The following is a 19,400-nucleotide window of genomic DNA, read 5'->3' on the forward strand; positions in this document are numbered from 1 at the left end:
TGCATAACAATCCGGACAATAATCATGCGCATATTTGGTTTGGATAATTTTTAGGGTTTTTTTAAAATTTTTGCTCAACATATTAAGATTTTGTTTAGTTACTTAATTGTTGGTTATTAGAAATAAATGGTCAACTATGTTAGCTATTTGGGCCACTAGATTAGTAGTTTAAATGCAATAAGTGATGTAATTCATGTCCAATTCAAATTTGGACTAGTTTAGGTTTTAGACTATAAATAGCCTTACTTTTGCTTTGTAAGAGGTTAACTTGAGATTTCCGGCAATAAACATTGAGAGTAAAATTCTCTTGGCATTTTGCAAGTTTTCCTTGAGTATCTGTGACGGCCCCACCTCCCCCTAGGGTGTACCCCAGGGTTCGACGGGTCGCCTGCCCAACTCTCGTCGGGACTCAGTCGTTCACTACAGTTCTCAATTAAAATCGGAATAAATCACAAGAATAAATAGGGCAGCGATCCCAACTTAAAGCGGAACTTATATACATTGCTATCCCAAAAGGGAGTATAAAGATCGAATATACAAAGGTTCTCAATCCTTCATACGTCCAGCCCGTGCCAAGCACTAGGCGAGAACCACTACAAAAGAAACAAAAGAACTAGACTAGGCTAGTCTATGCTCTCATCCTGCTCGCCGTCCCCTATTAAGGAAAATAAAACTAAAGGGATGAGCTAAAAGCTCAGTGAGGTTCTGAACACATAATCAAACAATCAATTCAAGACATTAACCATGGAGTATCAATAATTCCAGAAACATTTACAATGGAAAGCGATAGTAACACATTCATTAAAAGGATACGGGCTCCCAAGGAGCTATTCGTTCGTTCGTTCGTTCCCCTGACATTTCCCCTTATTCCTCCAATTATTTGAAAATTTCCTTTTTGAGAAGTAAAACCCTCGTGCCTTCGTTCGTTCATTCATCCCCTTCCGGACATTGACCGGACTCCATCCATCCGGACGTGGCCGGACTACAAGGTAATACTCGAGTATACCAAATTCACCCAGGGTCACCATATCGCCCGACCGAGTCCGCTTCTGGCTCGAGTCGATCGGTAACGAAGGGCAGGGCCCAATTCAGCCAAAAGTCTTACTTTCATGCACAACTAGCATTTAATCATTTAATCATTGAAAGTTTCATATTTATTTAGGTCGAGTGCGATAAAGTACACACTCGCCTAGAAAACTCGTTTTAACAATCATTGAAAGCACTTAACACATTATCAATCCATAATAACAAGCCAATAAGTCAAGGAAATGTAACAAACAAGGAACACTCACCTATGTACGCAAAACAACGGGTAAAATATCCTTCCGGATATTATCCTCAGTCACCGAGAAAACCTAAATTGAACGAGAAAGAATATTACAGATCATCTAGCACAACAATTAGGTGCAATCGAAGAAACTCAACAATTATTGAGTAGAACGTACAAAAAGACTTTAAAGTGAAACAAGGACATTTGGACCCGTGGACAAAAATAACTAGGGTTTCAAAATCAATCACAAAACCAAGCTCAAAAGGGCTTATAGAATTCGAACGGAAAACATTTGACCACGACAAAATCAAAAGACAAATAGATAGGCTAAGAAAATATTCTTTCGGAATCGTAAAGAATCGTTTGTATGACTAAAAGTCACTATATATTCAAGTAGAGGTTATATAACAAGGGTTTTGATGAAAATCATATGGAAAAGGGAGACTCTTAAAACCGTACTTGAAAGTAGTTCACTTGTGGCCGATAAAACCCTAACTCATACTTCTATATTTTGGGTACGGAGTAAGTAAACATTTGGCATTTCAAATCGAAGAGGTATCATGTTTTGGAATGGTCTGAAAATATACAAATTCAAATAGAAACTTAGTCCTTGAGCGAAAATTTGGGCAGCACGCCCTTTGTATTTACCTAATTTTCCAGCCATTTTGGCTTCATTATTTTCTCATTCAAGCCCAAGTTTATACACAACACAAATTCATTTCAATAGCCGTTCCATAGGCTCAAGACAATACAAGGACATAAATCAACTCATAACAAATGCGGAAATGAAGTTTACAAAAACACAGATTTGATAGGGTTTTGCGGAATGGGCACATCCGAGGCTACGCTTATCAGATTGAGGTGAAACTTATGCCATTTCGAAGCTAAGACAGGGGGCTACAAGATTGAAGAAGGTCACTCAGTCCATTTTGTAGTGAAACTAGGTCAAAATATCAGTATACCAAACCAGCACCGTCAAAACAGGTTTACAAACCGCATTCTGGCTCAAATATCATAAGTCAGGCTCCCTAAGTCCAAATCAAGTGATTCCAAAGCCATTTGAAAGATAAGATACAAGGATACATTTCTTAATAAGGTGTCAATAACCAAATCAGAAGTATTCTCAACGAAATTAACCAATTACAGAAGCAATTATCAAGTTCAGGTAGAAACAGGGCAGCAGGGGTATTTCAGTCTTTTCACAGGATACGTTGCTCCGATTGAGCTGAAATTTTGTAGGAACCTATAAAATATCATTATATACAACTTTCATGTTTTATTTCAAGCCTAATTCGGCCTCTAACATGGTGAAATAAAACCGGACAGAATAGAGCTGAAATTTTCCAGAAATCTGGAATTTTTGGTTTTCAATTGAACTTTCTTCCTTTCCTTGTTCCAATCACTACCAAAGCCCCTTGTATAATCTTATATAAAACATATACTAACCATACAACAACTTTAGGCAGAAAATCATCAAACTCTAACTTGCATATATCATCCAAAATCATCACAACAACTTGTATAACTTGTAGTCTAATCAAAACATGAGCTCGATAACATCTTAAACCAAAATTTAAAAGAACAAGAACCATGATCATATCTTATACCTCAAAACAAAGCTTGAAAGAGTGATACTTCACCTCCTTTGGAAATATTTTAGTTCCCCTAGCTTCCCAAGGTCACAACTCACACTTTAATCGGTTTAGAATTTTGGTTCCTCACTTGGATGGTGCAAATCAAGATGAAATGGTGAAACTCTTGCTCTCTCTTTCTCTCTCTCTTGTCTCAGCCAAACCAGAAGAAAATGAGGAAGAATGAAGCTAAATGGAAGATAAAAAGGCAAGACAATTGGTTTGGTCAAAGAGCCATAGGTGTGTGACACTTGTCACCACCAAAACCTTCCAAATTTCTCTTTCTTTTCCTTCCATTTTGGGCCACATATTTTGGTCACATGGCTGAGGATGAGGGGGGATATTTTGTAAAAATGTCAAGGGTATGTGGTAGTAAGAAAGTGGTGGTCAAGTGGTGGGTTCAATCAGTAGTGATCGACACCCGTCGGTTCGCACCGTTTTTTCTTAAATCACACGTACTAGGGTTTTTACTTCCTATTCACTAACTTTTTATCATTACTCCTAATCACATATTATTTCTCACCTAAAATTCACTTTTAATCACCTAATTTGATCCTTGCTCCGTACCGAAAATCATCCTACGAAAAATCACGAAAACCCTAATTTGCTCCAATCTTGAAACCGAAAAGTGAAACCCTACTTTCTAGGTTCATTTACACTTATTGTGGAATGACTGGGTAGTAGGGCTATAATAAATAAATAATTTCCAAATAAAGAGCATTTTTAAGAAAAACGTGAGGAATTTTACAATTCCAGTGATTAAAATTAGGGTTTCAATTAAAATATGAGAGATTTAAGAAATCCGGTTAGTCACAAGTAAACTAGGGTTTTTGATTAAAATATTAGGGTTTCTAATCTTTTAAAACAAAATAAGGTTTTAAATCAAACCCAAAGAAATACACTTTAGTATCTTCTTTACAAACAACTTCCTAATATTCGGGGTGTCACAGTATCGTAGAGTTTTCCTAAGGTGTTCATCTAATTTATCAATCAAGAATCACACTTGATTGTGGCATCGTTCTACCCAACTTTAATTCGTTCCTATGCTGTCCAAGATCAAACTAGATTTTTCACTGTCAAACTTCGATACCAACAATTCTAAATCTGGTGGCTTGTCATGTTATGGATTGCGTCTGAAATAGGGTGTAGATCGTATCATACTATCCCAACTGCTAAAGTTTCACCTCAAATGAGCAAAGTGATCAAAATGGCACGATATAGTTGGAGAAAGAGAGAATAAATCAACCATCTATTGACAAAAAGTAGTAGCCTATTTTTGGTCTCTCTAAACTTATGGGCACTACGTTATTTGGTTAATTATAGCGATATGCCCGGTATCTACTCACACTATGCTTAAAACTTGGGGTCTAGTTGAGAGTGGTAATTGTGTTCTATAGGGTAGTGCTACCGAACCAGTTTGATCACTTGTTCACTCAATGCCCTTTTAGTATGAAATATGAAATAACGGCAAGGATTCAAGCTTTGTGCCTACTGTAGGGGTCCAAATTGGGACCTCGATTCTGTGTTGGGTCCCGAGGAGTACCAAACTGATTAATCGGATTACTTCTCAAGACGTCCTTCTCGAGAATCCCTAGGTCCTTTGCACAGGGAAGAGGGCCAATTGCATGACTGATTTGACTTGTGTCAGCATCTTGACACCTAATCTGTTAGGGAAGCATATAAGGTTGCAGGTACCGCAATGCAATCATGACGAATCCATTTTTTTAGATATGATTGAAAGTGGGTTCTTGCAACTATAAATACCCCCAAGTCTCTCCCATTTGAGCAATAGCCAATTCCCTCTCTCTTTCTCTACTATTTTTTTTTCTGAATTGTCTTACTAACTTAAGTATCAGAGATGAATCAGGAGACAAGCCCCACTTCCCTGGCTTCTTGTTGACAGGCTAAATTTCACATTGTTTCAAAAGATGGCAAAAGAGTGCTTAATATGTAAGTAAGGGTGTGAAACTTAATAATTTAAATGTTTGGATCAAATTTGAGTTCTTGACTTATATATTATGTATCTTTGATAGGCTCTCCTGAATGTTTTTCTTTAAGACACTTTATATATAATAAACAAATTTCTAAATCATTCACTCATTTGTATACTTAAGATCAAAGTTGAGTTCTTGACTTATATATTGGATCTTTTTGGTGGACTCTTTCGAGCGTTTCTCTATGACACACTTCATATATAATAAACTAATTTCTAAATTATTTAAGAAGGATCGTGGATCGTGGATCGTGGCACTCATTTGTATGCTTAATTCATGCGTTGGTGACGTGAAGATATAAGCTTGGTTCATGCTCCGGAATTGGTATTGGATACGGAATGAATTATAAAAAATCAGTATGGGTATAAGCTCCGGGTATCATTGAAATCACTACAACTTGGTACAATTTTTAGTGGAATGGGTATCAAAATTATAATTGCATTTTTGCCCTATCTTTTTCTTTGTTGGGTTCAATCATGCGGAGCCTTTAGCAACAATCACCAGCCATCATCCAACTACAGAGAATTTCTTAGGCTGTACAGCATTCATTTGGCGGAGAACGAGGCAAAGCAAATATACAGACTTGCCTGGAATACTCTTCGCACCCAAATTTTACAAGTCAACGCATGCAACACAAAACAAAAGTAAGCAAAGAAGTTACTGAAGAACCCATTTCCCGTTAGCTACTTGACTCCATTATAGCCAAACTCGGAGTTCCTTCATACAATACCAGCCATTATCAGACCATCCCCAATCAAGGCCTTATGTTTTTTTTTCCATTTTTTGTTCTTTCCTTTTCTTTTTTCTTGTCAATTGATACAATCCAAATTGAGAACCTGTCAATGGCTTGCAAACAGATTTAAGGAACATTGAGTGGGGTGGCACCAAACTCAAGCCGACCGGTTTCTTTCTCAAGTTGAAGTTGAACCCCTTGAGATTGCGGCTGTAAATTCTGGTACTGATTTAAACTCAGAGGTGAGGTTGTGCAGGAGCTTGTTGTGATGGATGAAATTTGGGGGGTCTAGGGTTAGGATTTTGAGGGTGAGGAAGGAGTGATACTAGTGAGGAGGAAGGTGGAAGTTTTTGAGATGTCGAGTGATGGCAACAAGGAAAATTTTTGGATGCCATGGAAGAGGAGACAGAGTGGTGGGAGATGATGGGAGAAGACCGGAGGGAAGATGACTGAACGAGGATGAAGGGATCAGTGAATAAAAAAAATGTTTTATAAAAATTATCTTGGAATCAAATATAGGAATTAACAAAACCCACCAATTCACTCAGGAATGGAGAGTTGCTAACTTTTTAGAATTCATTCCAAAATCTTGAATCCCACACCTATTATCCAAGCACTTAAAATGGATATCATTCCAAATCCTGAATCCCATACCCTCAAACCAAGCACCCCCTAAATATTTTTCAATCAGTGAACTTTATTGTCACTATTATTTTTCCATCCATGCGGGATTGTTGGTGGTAAAAGGACATGATAAGATAATCGGAATTTTCCTAACCTACGAATCCTAGCAGCTGCAAATAACTCTAGAAAGATGCAATATACTAAAATGGATAAATTATGATTGAGATGTTTATTATAGGATTCTAATAGCATTACAGACGCTGAAAATTTGAAAGTTTCATACATATATAAACCTCCTTAATCGTTACTTTGTTATTTACGATATTAAATACCCATCAAAGTGTTTAAAATTTAGAAGGGAATATCTAATTTGTAGGAATAAAAAATAAGATAACAATAGATACGGAAATTTCCCAAGACTAATAGTTATCGATCTAGATTTTTCAAAGTTACGACGTCTGCCGCATTTCTATTTTCCTTTTGTTAAGGTAAAAAAGCTAATTGCACTTTCTTTATCATTGAGACTGATGCAGATCGTTGACATCAAATTGCAAATATAGGTGGTACATTTCCACTGGGTTCTTAAAAAGCTGATAATCAACCTGGCATATGCACAGTAGGTTTATTATTTTGTTGATCCGCTAACTATTTATTAGGTGCAAAATAAGTATAGTTAGATTTAGGAACAAAACATCTGAACTGATTTATCTGGTGTATACAAATGTGGGCATCTAAACCAGTTTCAAGTAAGTGGTTGGGTTTTGGCTTTGGATCCTCCATTCCACTTTGTGTACCAATCTTTATTATATTCTCTAATCTTATAAGTGAAATTACATGTGCTGGAATAAAAAGTGGTATAGTGATTTTTTTTTCATTTTTTGGGGGAGGGGGGCGGTAACGGGGTAAGCACTGGATAGTCATCTACTTACACATAAAATGGAATAAAAAATCTCAAACTTTGGGCTTTGTGAGATTTATCAAAAGACACACTAACTTCTAAAAAGACTATTCTTTTGGTCTTAAATCTTAGCAGGGGAGTAGATTAATCCTTTATTAGTAAAATGTTCATCATTATACAAGGACTCCACAAATTAAGAAAACATAATTTATTTTGATTTGCCAACAACAAAAGTTGGGATGTTTCTTAAGTTCTAGGTTTAAACTTCCTTGTTCTCTCTTGTTTTTTAAGTCTCATGGCTTTCCTACTGAAAAAATAAAAAAAAAATTGGTATTTAAGTACTAATTAAAAAATTGAAGTTCTATATATATATAAATATATATATATACTAGGTATTCTGCCCTGACGCTATGCTTCAGGTAGGTAGGACCTGGTAATAGGAAAACAAGGAAAGGAAAAAACACTGGCCAGAGAAAAGCTAAGAAGAAGAATGAGGAACAGGAAAAACACACCTGGTAAAGAAGGCGAAGAAAAGAAAAAGTAATAGCTCCTAAAACTCTGAAGCGGTGCGCACTGGATTCAGCACAGAACCAAGAACAGAATGAGAGGAAATTGCTGACCGCCAAAATGTTCCCATCCAAGAAGCCTACGCGGACAGAAGTGAATTTCCATCAAACCATTGCCGTCCAATGCCAAAAGGCCAAAACACAGCTCAAGTTCACAAAAATCACAGTATAACCGGCCCACCAAACACAGCTTGCTCAGAAGATCAATTAGGTGAGAAAGTAAAGACATCACCCTGCAAAACCAGAGACTGCTGCGGACACTATCCACCGCCTACTCACCAATGCAGCCAAAGCAACTACAATTATACAAGAGATTGGGAAACCAAACACACGTCTGAAGTGAATTATACAAGAGGACCACACTGACAGAAGCGAATTTCCAAGAAAGCTAATTAAACAGCGAATTACTTGAAAAGCAAAAGAAAACTTTTCAAGTCATTTCTGAAGCTTCCAACGAAAACTAAAAAGAAAAAGAAAGCTAAAAGAGAAGAAAGGTTCCAGCAAAGCCAACTAAACAGTGAATCACCGTGTCGCCAAGCTGCCCCAATATCATGCAACCAAGAATCATAAAATTCCAGAAAAACCAATGCCACCCATCAGCAAAAGACCAAAACGCCCCTCAAGCTCACACAAATCACGGCATAACCGATCCACCAGGCACTATTCACAAGCCTATTGACACTTTATATATGTAAGATATATATATATAATAAGTTTTTGGTAATTATCATATTGATAACTTACCTCTTTTGCAGGTTTTCGAATGTCTCAATCGTTTATCATCATTATTCCGGGAAAAGGACGCATTCTCACTAACGTCAGATTTTGCCTTACTCGCACATGTTACTAAATCGAGCCAGCAATTGTTATTAACGTCTGTTTATGCACTTCTCAGGCAGTACTCCATAAACTATCACTCAAAATTAGATGAATGTTTGTTGCGCAACTGAGTACTTAAGCCTTGCCGCATTATCAATGAGATTTCAGCGACCCCGTTTAAATCTTGCATAAGTTCTGAGATACTTTGACGAGGTGGCAGGGGAAGGGGAGCGGGAGGAGAGGGGAGGAGGGAGAGGGTGACGAGGGGCAGAGAGAAAAATGCAAAAAAAAAAAAAAATTGTTTCTGCTGTTGGCTGCTGCAACTTCCGGCTAGGGGAAGGGGAGGAAGAGGGGGAGGGGGAAGGGAGAAGAAGAAGAGAGGAATTAAAGAAAGAAAAAAAAGTTTTCCATCTACCAAATTTTTCCTACAACTTTTTTATAGTAAGTTACAAAAAATTTTTAAAAAAACACCCAAAACATTCATTTGTTAAACGGAGCCATTATTCATGTTGAAGGTAGAAACTAGGATTTCAATGGAAGATAACACATTTTGATCTAACCCCCCCCCCCCCCCAAAAAAAAGGGAACCAAAAATTGAATGTCCACAACTTACCTTCTGGTTAGCCTATGAGCTAAATTAATAAGATTATTCTTCTCACAAACACCTTTTGATTAGCCTCATTTGCTTCTTTTTATGAGTAGCATAAAAAGACTATAATTAGTATTTCTACTTTTATATTGGCCAAATTCACTGGAGGAAAGAATTAAGCAAACAAACGAAAACCATGAGAACTTAGGAAGAATTATATTAGACAAGTAAAGGAAACATACCACTAATTATAATTACTTTGGAACGACTATAATTTAAGAGGGGAAGGAGAAAGATACCATCTAGATTCAAAAATAAATGAGTAACAATAATAACAGTCCATTTGGCAATTAGAACTTTAAATTTTTCTCACGCCTACAGACATCAATCATAGCATACAAATTTCTCTTTGACATTTAACCAAACATCTTATATGCATTCCCAAATTAACGACATTTAATATAAACGCCTACACACTACAAAGTTTCACATAAAGGGTCTAAGTTATTTCCTAGATGTTTCATATGGCTACGAAGCTTACAGCCCAAATGAGTTGATTGATAAGCACCAAAAACTAAAAACAAGCAGACAATCAAAATACACTATGTAGATTCATACTTTTTCACTCAACCTATTATTTTACCGGCAGACAATCAAAACCACAAGCACAACCGACATTTCCAGCACCAATATTGCAATAAAATCATCAAATTCTCAGCCCTAATTTTGGAAGATAATCTTGACAAATGAATCAAATAAAAGATAAATAAATTAGAGCAATAAAATCAAACGTTTTTCAATAAAACATGATGGTATAATCTCTTGGCTGATTTTCATCTACTCTTTGGTCGACTACCACCACTGCTAAATCCTAATAAAAATCTCAACACTTTTATTTGGTCTGCATGCCGCAGCACCCAAAATCGATCGATGAGGAGAGAGGGAAAGTGTGGACTAAAGAGGAAAATATTGCCAGGGAAAAAATTAGTTCATTTGTGACAAAAGAAAGTGTGGACCAAAGAGGAAAATTTTGCCAGATAAAAGAAATGGTAACGTGAGAAGAGAATGAGATGAAGGCAGGTGACTTTAGCGAGACAGGTGACAACCCAAAAATAGGTGATTTTTTTACTTAAAAATGCAAATATTTTACTTTTAGTATTAGTAAGTTTAATTTAAAAAAATAACCTCTGTCAAATAATAAGTGAATTACATTATTCAAAGTGTAAATTTCTAGTTATAACTAAAATTTACTATTTCAGACATATACTTACTTTTTTAATTAAAAACTTATTAATGATAATATTAATTATTTTAATACAATATTTAAAAAGACGCTAAAAAATTTGATTTGTCAACAAAGTTAATAGAAACCTACAATAGTAGGTTATCCTAATATCGTTACCATAATTGTAGGCATTATAGCATTGTCCTTGACACTTGTTTGAATTTTGCGGATACCTATCCTAAATTACAGGTCGGGTTATCCACGTATTAGTGCACAAAAATTCTCAAAACGAACTCATATCTAGTCCAATGAATTTTTTTTCGTCTTTCATCTTTTAAGTGGTAACTTTACATTCCTAAAAATCAAATCAATAAAATTTGATTTTAACTTAGATTTTCAATCACTTTCTACCTGAATACATCATGTGATTCACATATAATCATTTTTCTAAGGGCAAAAAATTTAGATTCCATTTGTAGTTAAACAAATAATCCGGTCCATGTTCATTTTATCCCTACAAAAGTAAGATTTGACCCAAAACAATATTCATTATTTTTTTCTTAAAAAAAAATGAGATATGACCAAATCTATATTCATTTTCATCACTAAAAAAGTGGGATCTAACATTTTTTGTATATAAAAATGGTTGCATGTAGGTCACATGATGATTTTAGAAAAAAGTGATCAAAAACTTAGGTTGGGACTAAATACTGCTGACTTGAATTTGGAAGGGATGAAAAGTTAACATCTTAAAACTGAAAGGCGAAAAAATTCATTTAGCAAAATGTGAGCAACGTTTTGAACAATTTTTCCAATTTTTAATATTTATTCATAATTATTCTTTGCAATGAAAAACATATTTTGCTATCTCATTAATTTAACATTTGACTTCACTAAGTTATGTTCAAATAAGAATATTTTTCAAGTTTTGCATCATAAAAACATATTCTGACTATCATTTTGTATTTTCAAGCTTTCAACTATATTTTTATTTCATATATATTACATCAAAAAAACTTATATGATGTCATTCCAAATAATTTTTTCAAAGAATCTCCTATCCAAACACACGGATTATGATTATGATTTGATTAGCAATCTACATTGCTTTTAACTGCAAAGATTTTAACACAAGGAAATAGTGCATGGTTGTTTGATCAGAAGAAGAATTTCTTTGAAAGAAGTAGCACAATTGTTGCATCTTACTTATTGGGAGAAAATATACAACAGATTAATGATTTGAATGTGTTTAATCTTTTACAATCTAACTTTAGTTGAGATGTTTCACAAAATTAAAGTTTAGAAATTACAAGTAGATAAAATATTTTATTATTTCAAGTCATAAGCATTTTTTTAAAAATGTCAAATTTCATTGCTCACATGAATTTTGACATTATATTTTTTTCTTTTTTTTTCACTTAAGAGTATCCCAACCTTTCGACCAAACTAATCCCCTAAAACTATGTAGAATCTTGCTCCAAGGATACACAACGAGGTAGCAAGGTCGATCACGGACCTTCTGTTAATTACCAGACTATGGAACTAGTTGGACTATCCGTGGGGGTCCATGAATTTGACATTATATGCATTGTTCTTTTTTTTTTTTTTTTTTGTGCGATTCCTGAACACCCATGATTAGGAAACTTGCTCGACTCTTAAGCGTGTTAGCTACTAGTTTTCAGTTCTCAATACTTCATCTCTCTTTCTCTCTTGTAAGGTTTTGAATATTCGTTGAATAAAAACAAATATATAATTAATTAATTAAATAAGCGATATTATTCAGTTATTTCCAGTTTTATTGCTGATCTATTCACTCAAGTTTTGGTTCTTTTAAGGATTTTGATTAGTTTGATTCTATATACTGGCAGCCAGTGTCTTGAATGCCTTTTTTAGTTTGTTTCTTTCTTTTTAAACTTGTATTAATTTTGTTTTCATAGCAAATGTAGGATTAGTCATGAGATCGAAGCTGGATTCCTTGATTTGTAATAATTTTAGTTGCACGTCTTGTAAAGATATTAGCTATTCAATTAATTTTTCACCAAGGGAATCTATTAAGCAATTTTGAAGAAGCAGAGTATATTCTTTGTCCATAACCAAAACTTTTTATTTTTCGTAATTTTCTTTTAGCTAGGAATTTAAAAAATCATAGTTAGTGTAAAGAGAACCTGATGCTGGTTGGGTGGTGCAATTTAGTTTGAAGGAGGGGTTTTTCTTATTGTTTCTGAAAACTTGTCTTAATTACATTTTACCTCTTGTGGTTTAGTGTTTTATCACAAAACCCATTCACTATTTGGATTGAAGCGTCAACGTGACAGAAATGGTCTTTTGCAATGAAACTAATTGAAATGTTGAGATTACCTTTACTTAGAAATTAAAATAATTAAAGTAGCCAAGATATATAAACATAATATGCATAACATTTTAGTCCCTTATGATTTAATGCTTTATTACATAATTATACATAACTCCCTTATAGTTTTGAAGATCTATACATAATCCTCCTACAGTTAACAGATAATTTTCATCTTAACATACGAGCACTTTCCACATTTTAATTGACTCCATTATGGAATACAAATTCTAACAATTTGATATTTTAATTCAAATTATTAGGAGATTACGTATAGCTATTGAAACCGGGTACGTGAAAAAACTCTAAATCATAGTGGAATAACTACTTTCATGTATCAATGTGGATATGGGCTTGTGCAATTGCAGGATTACCGGTTGAAGTTAAATGATAGCCCAAATCAGGCCATGACCAAACGTCCTTCAAACTTTTTTTTTTAATTTATTTTTTAAGAAAAAGGAGAAATTTTGAAATTTGTAGTATGACAAATTGACCATAGAAGTAGATAAGACTTGAATATGTGAGCAGTGACTTCACCTGCACTTGACGGGTCAAGAATGTTCATCCCTTATTCAAAAGACTAATAAATCTAGAATCCACGCACTTTCATTTGAATACGATGAAGACTTGCAGTAAATAGGACAAAATACACCGAACCACGCACTTCTATTAAAAGCTAGGTAGACACTAGAAAGCCTAACTTTCCAATTTCATCTTCAATCGAGTGATTGAAGCAAATACATAACCAGAAGATCAACGAAATGAAGAAAGCAGAGCTGGTTTTCATTCCTTCACCAGGGATGGGTCACCTGGTATCAACTGTTGGACTAGCAAAGCTTCTTATTGATCGTGGTGAACAATTATCGATCACAGTTCTGATTATGAAGCTGCCTTTCGATAAAAAGGTGAGTAGCTACACAAGTATGCTGTCAGAGTCTTCAGATTCACGTATAAGGTTTCTTGATCTCAAACCAGAAGAGTCTTCTTCGCAATCGACATTTTCTAGTGCGTTTCTGTATCATTTTATCGACAACCACAAAAGTAGTGTAAGGGATATTCTTGCAGAAATGTCTAATTCTGCCTCATCTGATCTCGCTGGAGTTGTCATTGACATGTTTTGCACCTCCATGATTGATGTAGCCAATGAATTTGGGGTTCCCTCGTATATATTCTATACTTCTGGTGCTGCAATGCTTGGCCTTGTATTGCATATGCAGAGTCTGAGAGCTGATTTTAATGAAGATGTGACTAATTACAAGAATTCAGATATTGAGTTAGCTATTCCAACTTATATCAATCCTGTTCCAGCTAAAGTTCTACCTTCCGTAATCTTTGACAAGGATGCAGGTTGCGACATGTTTCTCAACCAAGCCAAAAGATACAAGGAGACCAAGGGAATCATCATTAACACTTTCCTCGAGTTAGAATCCCACGCAGTAAAGGCTTTATCCAACGATAAAACTATCCCACCGGTCTATGCAGTCGGGCCTGTGTTGAAACTTAAGGGAAGCAATGGTCCAAACCAAGACACTGAGATGATTATAAAATGGCTTGATAATCAGCCTGATTCTTCTGTCGTGCTCCTTTGCTTTGGTAGTGCAGGATCTTTCGATGGTGAACAAGTGAAGGAAATTGCTCATGCACTCCAGCGTAGTGGAGTTCGATTCTTGTGGTCTTTGAGAAGGCCTCCACCTAAAGGAAAGTTTCAGTTTCCAGGTGATTATGAGGACCCGGAAGAAGTCCTGCCAGAGGGGTTCTTGCGGGGAACTGCAGAGGTGGGAAAAGTCATTGGATGGGCACCACAGGTGGCAATACTATCCCATCCTGCTGTGGGAGGATTCGTCTCTCACTGTGGCTGGAACTCAACGTTGGAGAGCGCTTGGTGCGGCGTTCCAATGGCAACTTGGCCACTCTATGCCGAGCAGCAGACGAATGCCTTCCTAATGGTGAAGGACTTGGGGATGGCTGTGGAGATTAAGATGGATTTCAGAAAAGATTTTCTAATGGAGGCTAACGAGATTGTCAGGGCAGTTGTGATTGAAAATGGGATTAAACAGCTCATGGAGTCTGAGAGTGAATTCAGAAATAAGGTGAAGGAAATGAAAGAGAAGAGCAGGATGGCTCTCCATGGAGGAGGATCATCCTCTGATTCCTTGAGACGTTTTCTGGACGACATAATGGATAACGTTCCAAAATTACATTAATTTTTTTTTTTTTTTGCACTCAGAGCAGAAGATCAACTATGACTGAGCCTATGAACTCTGCATAGCAATGTTTAGCAAGTCATTTTTCTTTCGTATTTTTTTTTCTGTATTTTTGTTCATGTGCAGTACCTTTTGATTTCCTGAAATAAAACAGATTTGTCACAAAGCTCAATTAAAATATTATCAGTCAGTCAAATTTCAGGAAAAAAAAAACAAGAGAGAGGCAAAAGGAAAAAGAACTACTAAAAAGTCCATAAGGAGTTTTTATTGGGGAGAGGTGAAGGTAGCGACAGGAAAAAAAATTTGTACAAGTTTCTCAGCCATGGTTTATATCTCAATTCGCCACATCCAAGAGTAAGATGTACTTTGATTGGCAACAAGAAAGGGAAATGATAGGATGATATGAGACTGGACACAGGAAAGGGGGTCAGTGCAATTGTACTTTCATCTGGTTCAATGCGGTTGTTTTGTTTTCTGCAATATTTGTTGTATAATCATATTATATTGTTATATTCGTATAAAATTTGATGTATAAAAAAAATAAAATATTTTATATATGTTTGATAAAATAATATAATGTAGTTATACACCACAAGCTATAACATATGGAATAACCAGATAGTATATAATAATAACCTGATGGAACCGGACACAACTTGAACCTACCTCCCCTACTTCCTGAATACGTATCCAGTTTGTGCAATTTATATGTCTTCGACTAGACAATATGCTCATAGATCTTCAAACTAGACAATATCCTTATAGATCTTATAACTGGAACTCACAAGATGTGACAGGCTGTATTATTGAACAGGTCACTGACCGAACAGCCGAAAGGGCGCTCTATGTCTTGTGGGTGAAAGGTTAAGGTTGAAATCTTACCTCCCCATTAACATTGCTATTTAATGTGACTTCTCTTAGATTTATATGGGTGCGTAATATATTCGTCTAGTCCGATGATAGTTCAGTCCCCGTCGGTCCCCTGTGATCCTGTTGGATCACCTCCCTAGAATAGCTTAAAATAGGAGTATGAACAGGTGTTGATGATGACAATTGATCAAAAAAAAGATTAGTGAAAAGGACAAAACAAGCCGTAGCTAGTTTTGAATAAATGATGAAATCAAATTTTGATTCAATTAAGGAAAACGCTCTGGTATCCATCGTTATGGTGATGAAATAATTTTTATTTGATATAACAAGTTATCACACTTTTAATGACAATTTGATTATCCATTGGAGCTATTCACCTAAACAAAATAATGCCTAAAAATCACGAAGTAAATTTTTCATCTAAAATTGTAAGTTAACGTAATAAATTAGCAACTTTTATGTCTCAAAAGGTAAATTGGAATAAATATGAAATTTACTTTTTAAAGGAATAAATTACTACTTTATATCCCAAACCTACTTTTAGAGAGTAAATTTAGTTCAAGTACTAGTAAATTTTTATACATAAATGGTAATTCTTATTGATAACATAGTAAATTGGATTAATGATCAAAACGACTAATTTATGGAACAAATGTACTATTTTACTTTAAAAAATTATATCAAATTAGTATTAGGAAGTTTTTTTTCAATAATAATAAGATTTTTGATTATTGATTGAAACTTAGTATTCTAATTAGTAAGTACTCGTAATACACTTATAATATATGATTATATGTATAATTTAAAAATATTTTGTATTTATGCATTTTCAAACACTATAAAAATATTTTGACTTCTCAAATAACCTTATAAAATATGTAATAAAATTTGTTGTATTATAATTTTTTAATTATTTTTCAATTTTTGAAATTGTTTGAAAGTTTAGATAACAATAACAACAAATCTTCCTATTTATATATAGAATATCAGCTATCTATATAATTCCTATAATTTAATATCTATGAATATAATAAGATGATAAAGTTTTAATAAATTTATTGTTTGGGACAGAAGAATTAACAAGAGTTAAACTTGTATTAATATATACCTAACAAAATGAGAGAAATAGTATAACAATTAATATAATGATAAAAATGAAAAAATTAGTATAATCTGGACTTTTTTTAGGGAAGATTGTTCATAAAAATGAGATCCAACTACTAAATGAAAATTACATGCACATATAATCTATTGTATAATTTAAATTAAATTAAATTCATGTATAATATGATCCTAAAATAATTAGCACACTATAGTACCATATTAAACAATAAATATTTTTTTTTCCAAAAGTCTCAAATATTCATGACATATGGTACTATAGTGTGCCAAAAGTCTAATCATTGATATTAATTTGAGAAAGAATATTTTTTATAACAGAATTATTTTGAATTTAATTAACAAGTTTAGATATTTTAAAAAAATAAAAATGAAATATTTTGGGAGCATAGTTTTATATGTAACGACCCCACCTCCCCCTAGGACGAACTCAAGGGTTTTGCGGACCTTCTGCCCAACTCTCGCTAGGACTCATGCACTCATTCGAACCAAATCACGATTTTCAAGCCAAATAATTTCTTAAAACCAAGAAAGTACTTGAATAACAACAGCCACAATCCTTAGGCAATATCGTTAACTATTACAAATATAATATTTCAAATACAAATGAAATCTACACTTCCAAATGTCCAAAAGTCACTCAAGGAATCACACTAACTCTAAACAAAAGTTGACTAGTCTAGCGCCTTCAATTCTTCACTTCAAATTCCTGTTAAGGAATAACAATTTAAAGGGATGAGTGGACGCTCAGTGAGGCCAAGAAATCAAGCAAGCAAGTAGAGCAAGTACCATAATTCAATTCAAATAGTACATGTACAGAAAAACAACAATGGTTTCACGTAAAGCCACAAAAGAACTAAAACACATTCATTAAGAGGACACAGGAGTTCTCAGGAGCCAATTTCCCCGTTGTAGTAGCTTGATCCAAACCTATTGACACTCCGTCAACGTTTAAAGAAGTAAAAACAATGACCGTAGATCTCCACTTTACACCAATTTTTCGTCCACCAAACATACTCCTTACTGGGTCCGAACACCAAATAGACATAGTGGTAGTAATACTCGAGTATACCGAAGCAAGAATAAGTATGGTCGATAAAATAACACTCCAATTAACTTAATCAAGATAGAGGTACTGAGACGGGATGAGAAACACCTCCCACTCGGATTGAGTGTGGTACATGCTGCCACTCAGCACTAGGGTCGACGAGATAACTCTCCAATCGACTTAATCAAGATAGAGGTACTGAAACGGGATGAGAGGCACCTCCTACTTGGATTGCGTGTGGTACATACTGCCGCTCAGTACTTACAAGTCAAGCACAAGTACAAACACAAGTACAGGTCAATCAAGTTCAAGCGAGTACAAGATCATTCAAGAAAGAAAGGATGAGTGCGATAAAGTACACCCTCGCCTTATCCAATTCAGAATTCAACACATAACATGTGGTATCATTGAAATCAAAATATCAAGAAACATGCACTTGACACATACCAACGAGTTACTGCTTAGCAACGTCAAGGTTAGACCTTACACCTTGGTCACTCTCAAAATCTGCGAGTTAATATCCTATAGCAAGTTACAATCAAACAATGTTTCAAAATGCCCAACTTGTCTTGTCAATATCGAAGGAAAGATTTATGAAAAAGAATAACCTATATAGCTTAGCAAAACATAAGTGAAGCATACTCACTATTTTGGTAGAAAACCAATTAGAGTGTTCAAGTTAACCATTGGATACAAGTTACTAGAACCCATCGTTTTTCCCTCCTTGTGAAAATGCACAATTTTGGTACACAAAATTAAGCTTATGGTTCAAATAAGTTGAATTCAAACAAGCTCAAACAAGCTTTGGGCAAACCAGTCTAAATCCACACCACAACCCTCGTCTTTACTCATCTATACTGCATGAAAGAAAATGGACAACACCTCCCCTTGTTTAGCCTTAACTTTCCCTTCCAATTCCAAGGCTAAACATCATGGTAAAACAGTCCCAACCAAAGCCACAAATGATAGGAGGCACTTGACACATATTCTAGGTTACAAGGCTATCCAAGTTCACATATATATATATATATGTTACACAAACAACCATACCAAGCTGGAATTTTGCAACTAAGTCTGAAAATTTGGTACTAAAGTTGGAAAATTCTTATTTAGAAGCTAAAAAGTCATATTAAAGCTAGAAATCCTCATACGAACTCATTCAAGTCCATATTAAAACTAGATATCATCATATCATGGTTGAAAATACAAAGCAAAGCTGGAAAAATTCATTTTGAGGAAAAAAAATGCATACTCTAGCTAGAAATTCCCATGTTAAACTAAAAGAGCAATCAAGGCTGAAAGTAACATCCCAAGGCTGCCATATACATAACAAAGCTGGAAATTTGAACATATCCTAGTACAACCTCACCAAACCCTAGCAAATCCCTAAAATTGCCATAGACATGTTTCTTATCCACATATATAGGATAAACAGCCCAAAACAATTGGAGAAAAGGAAA

At 34.8% G+C, this 19,400-nt stretch overlaps 1 protein-coding gene and 1 long non-coding RNA gene across 2 annotated transcripts; one reads left to right on the plus strand and one right to left on the minus strand.

Moving 5' to 3' along the window:
- Positions 1–468: 468 nt before the first annotated feature.
- Positions 469–9,110, minus strand: LOC140006210 (uncharacterized). Its single transcript, XR_011813842.1, has 3 exons — positions 7,663–9,110; positions 1,293–1,355; positions 469–655 (listed from the first exon to the last, which is right to left on the minus strand). It is a non-coding gene; the product is annotated as an uncharacterized lncRNA (long non-coding RNA).
- A 4,211-nt stretch (positions 9,111–13,321) lies between these two features.
- Positions 13,322–15,069, plus strand: LOC113687917 (anthocyanidin 3-O-glucosyltransferase 2-like). Its single transcript, XM_027205448.2, has one exon. The coding sequence runs from the start codon at positions 13,461–13,463 to the stop codon at positions 14,901–14,903; it is 1,443 nt and encodes a 480-aa protein (XP_027061249.1). The 5' UTR covers positions 13,322–13,460; the 3' UTR covers positions 14,904–15,069.
- Positions 15,070–19,400: the final 4,331 nt, after the last annotated feature.

Source organism: Coffea arabica, chromosome 5e (assembly GCF_036785885.1).
Source record: "Coffea arabica cultivar ET-39 chromosome 5e, Coffea Arabica ET-39 HiFi, whole genome shotgun sequence".
Taxonomy (NCBI): domain Eukaryota; kingdom Viridiplantae; phylum Streptophyta; class Magnoliopsida; order Gentianales; family Rubiaceae; genus Coffea; species Coffea arabica.

What these genes read in the sequence shown, in the direction of transcription:
- LOC113687917 (XM_027205448.2), top strand. Translation starts at nt 13,461, where the DNA reads ATGAAGAAAGCAGAGCTGGTTTTCATTCCTTCACCAGGGATGGGTCAC.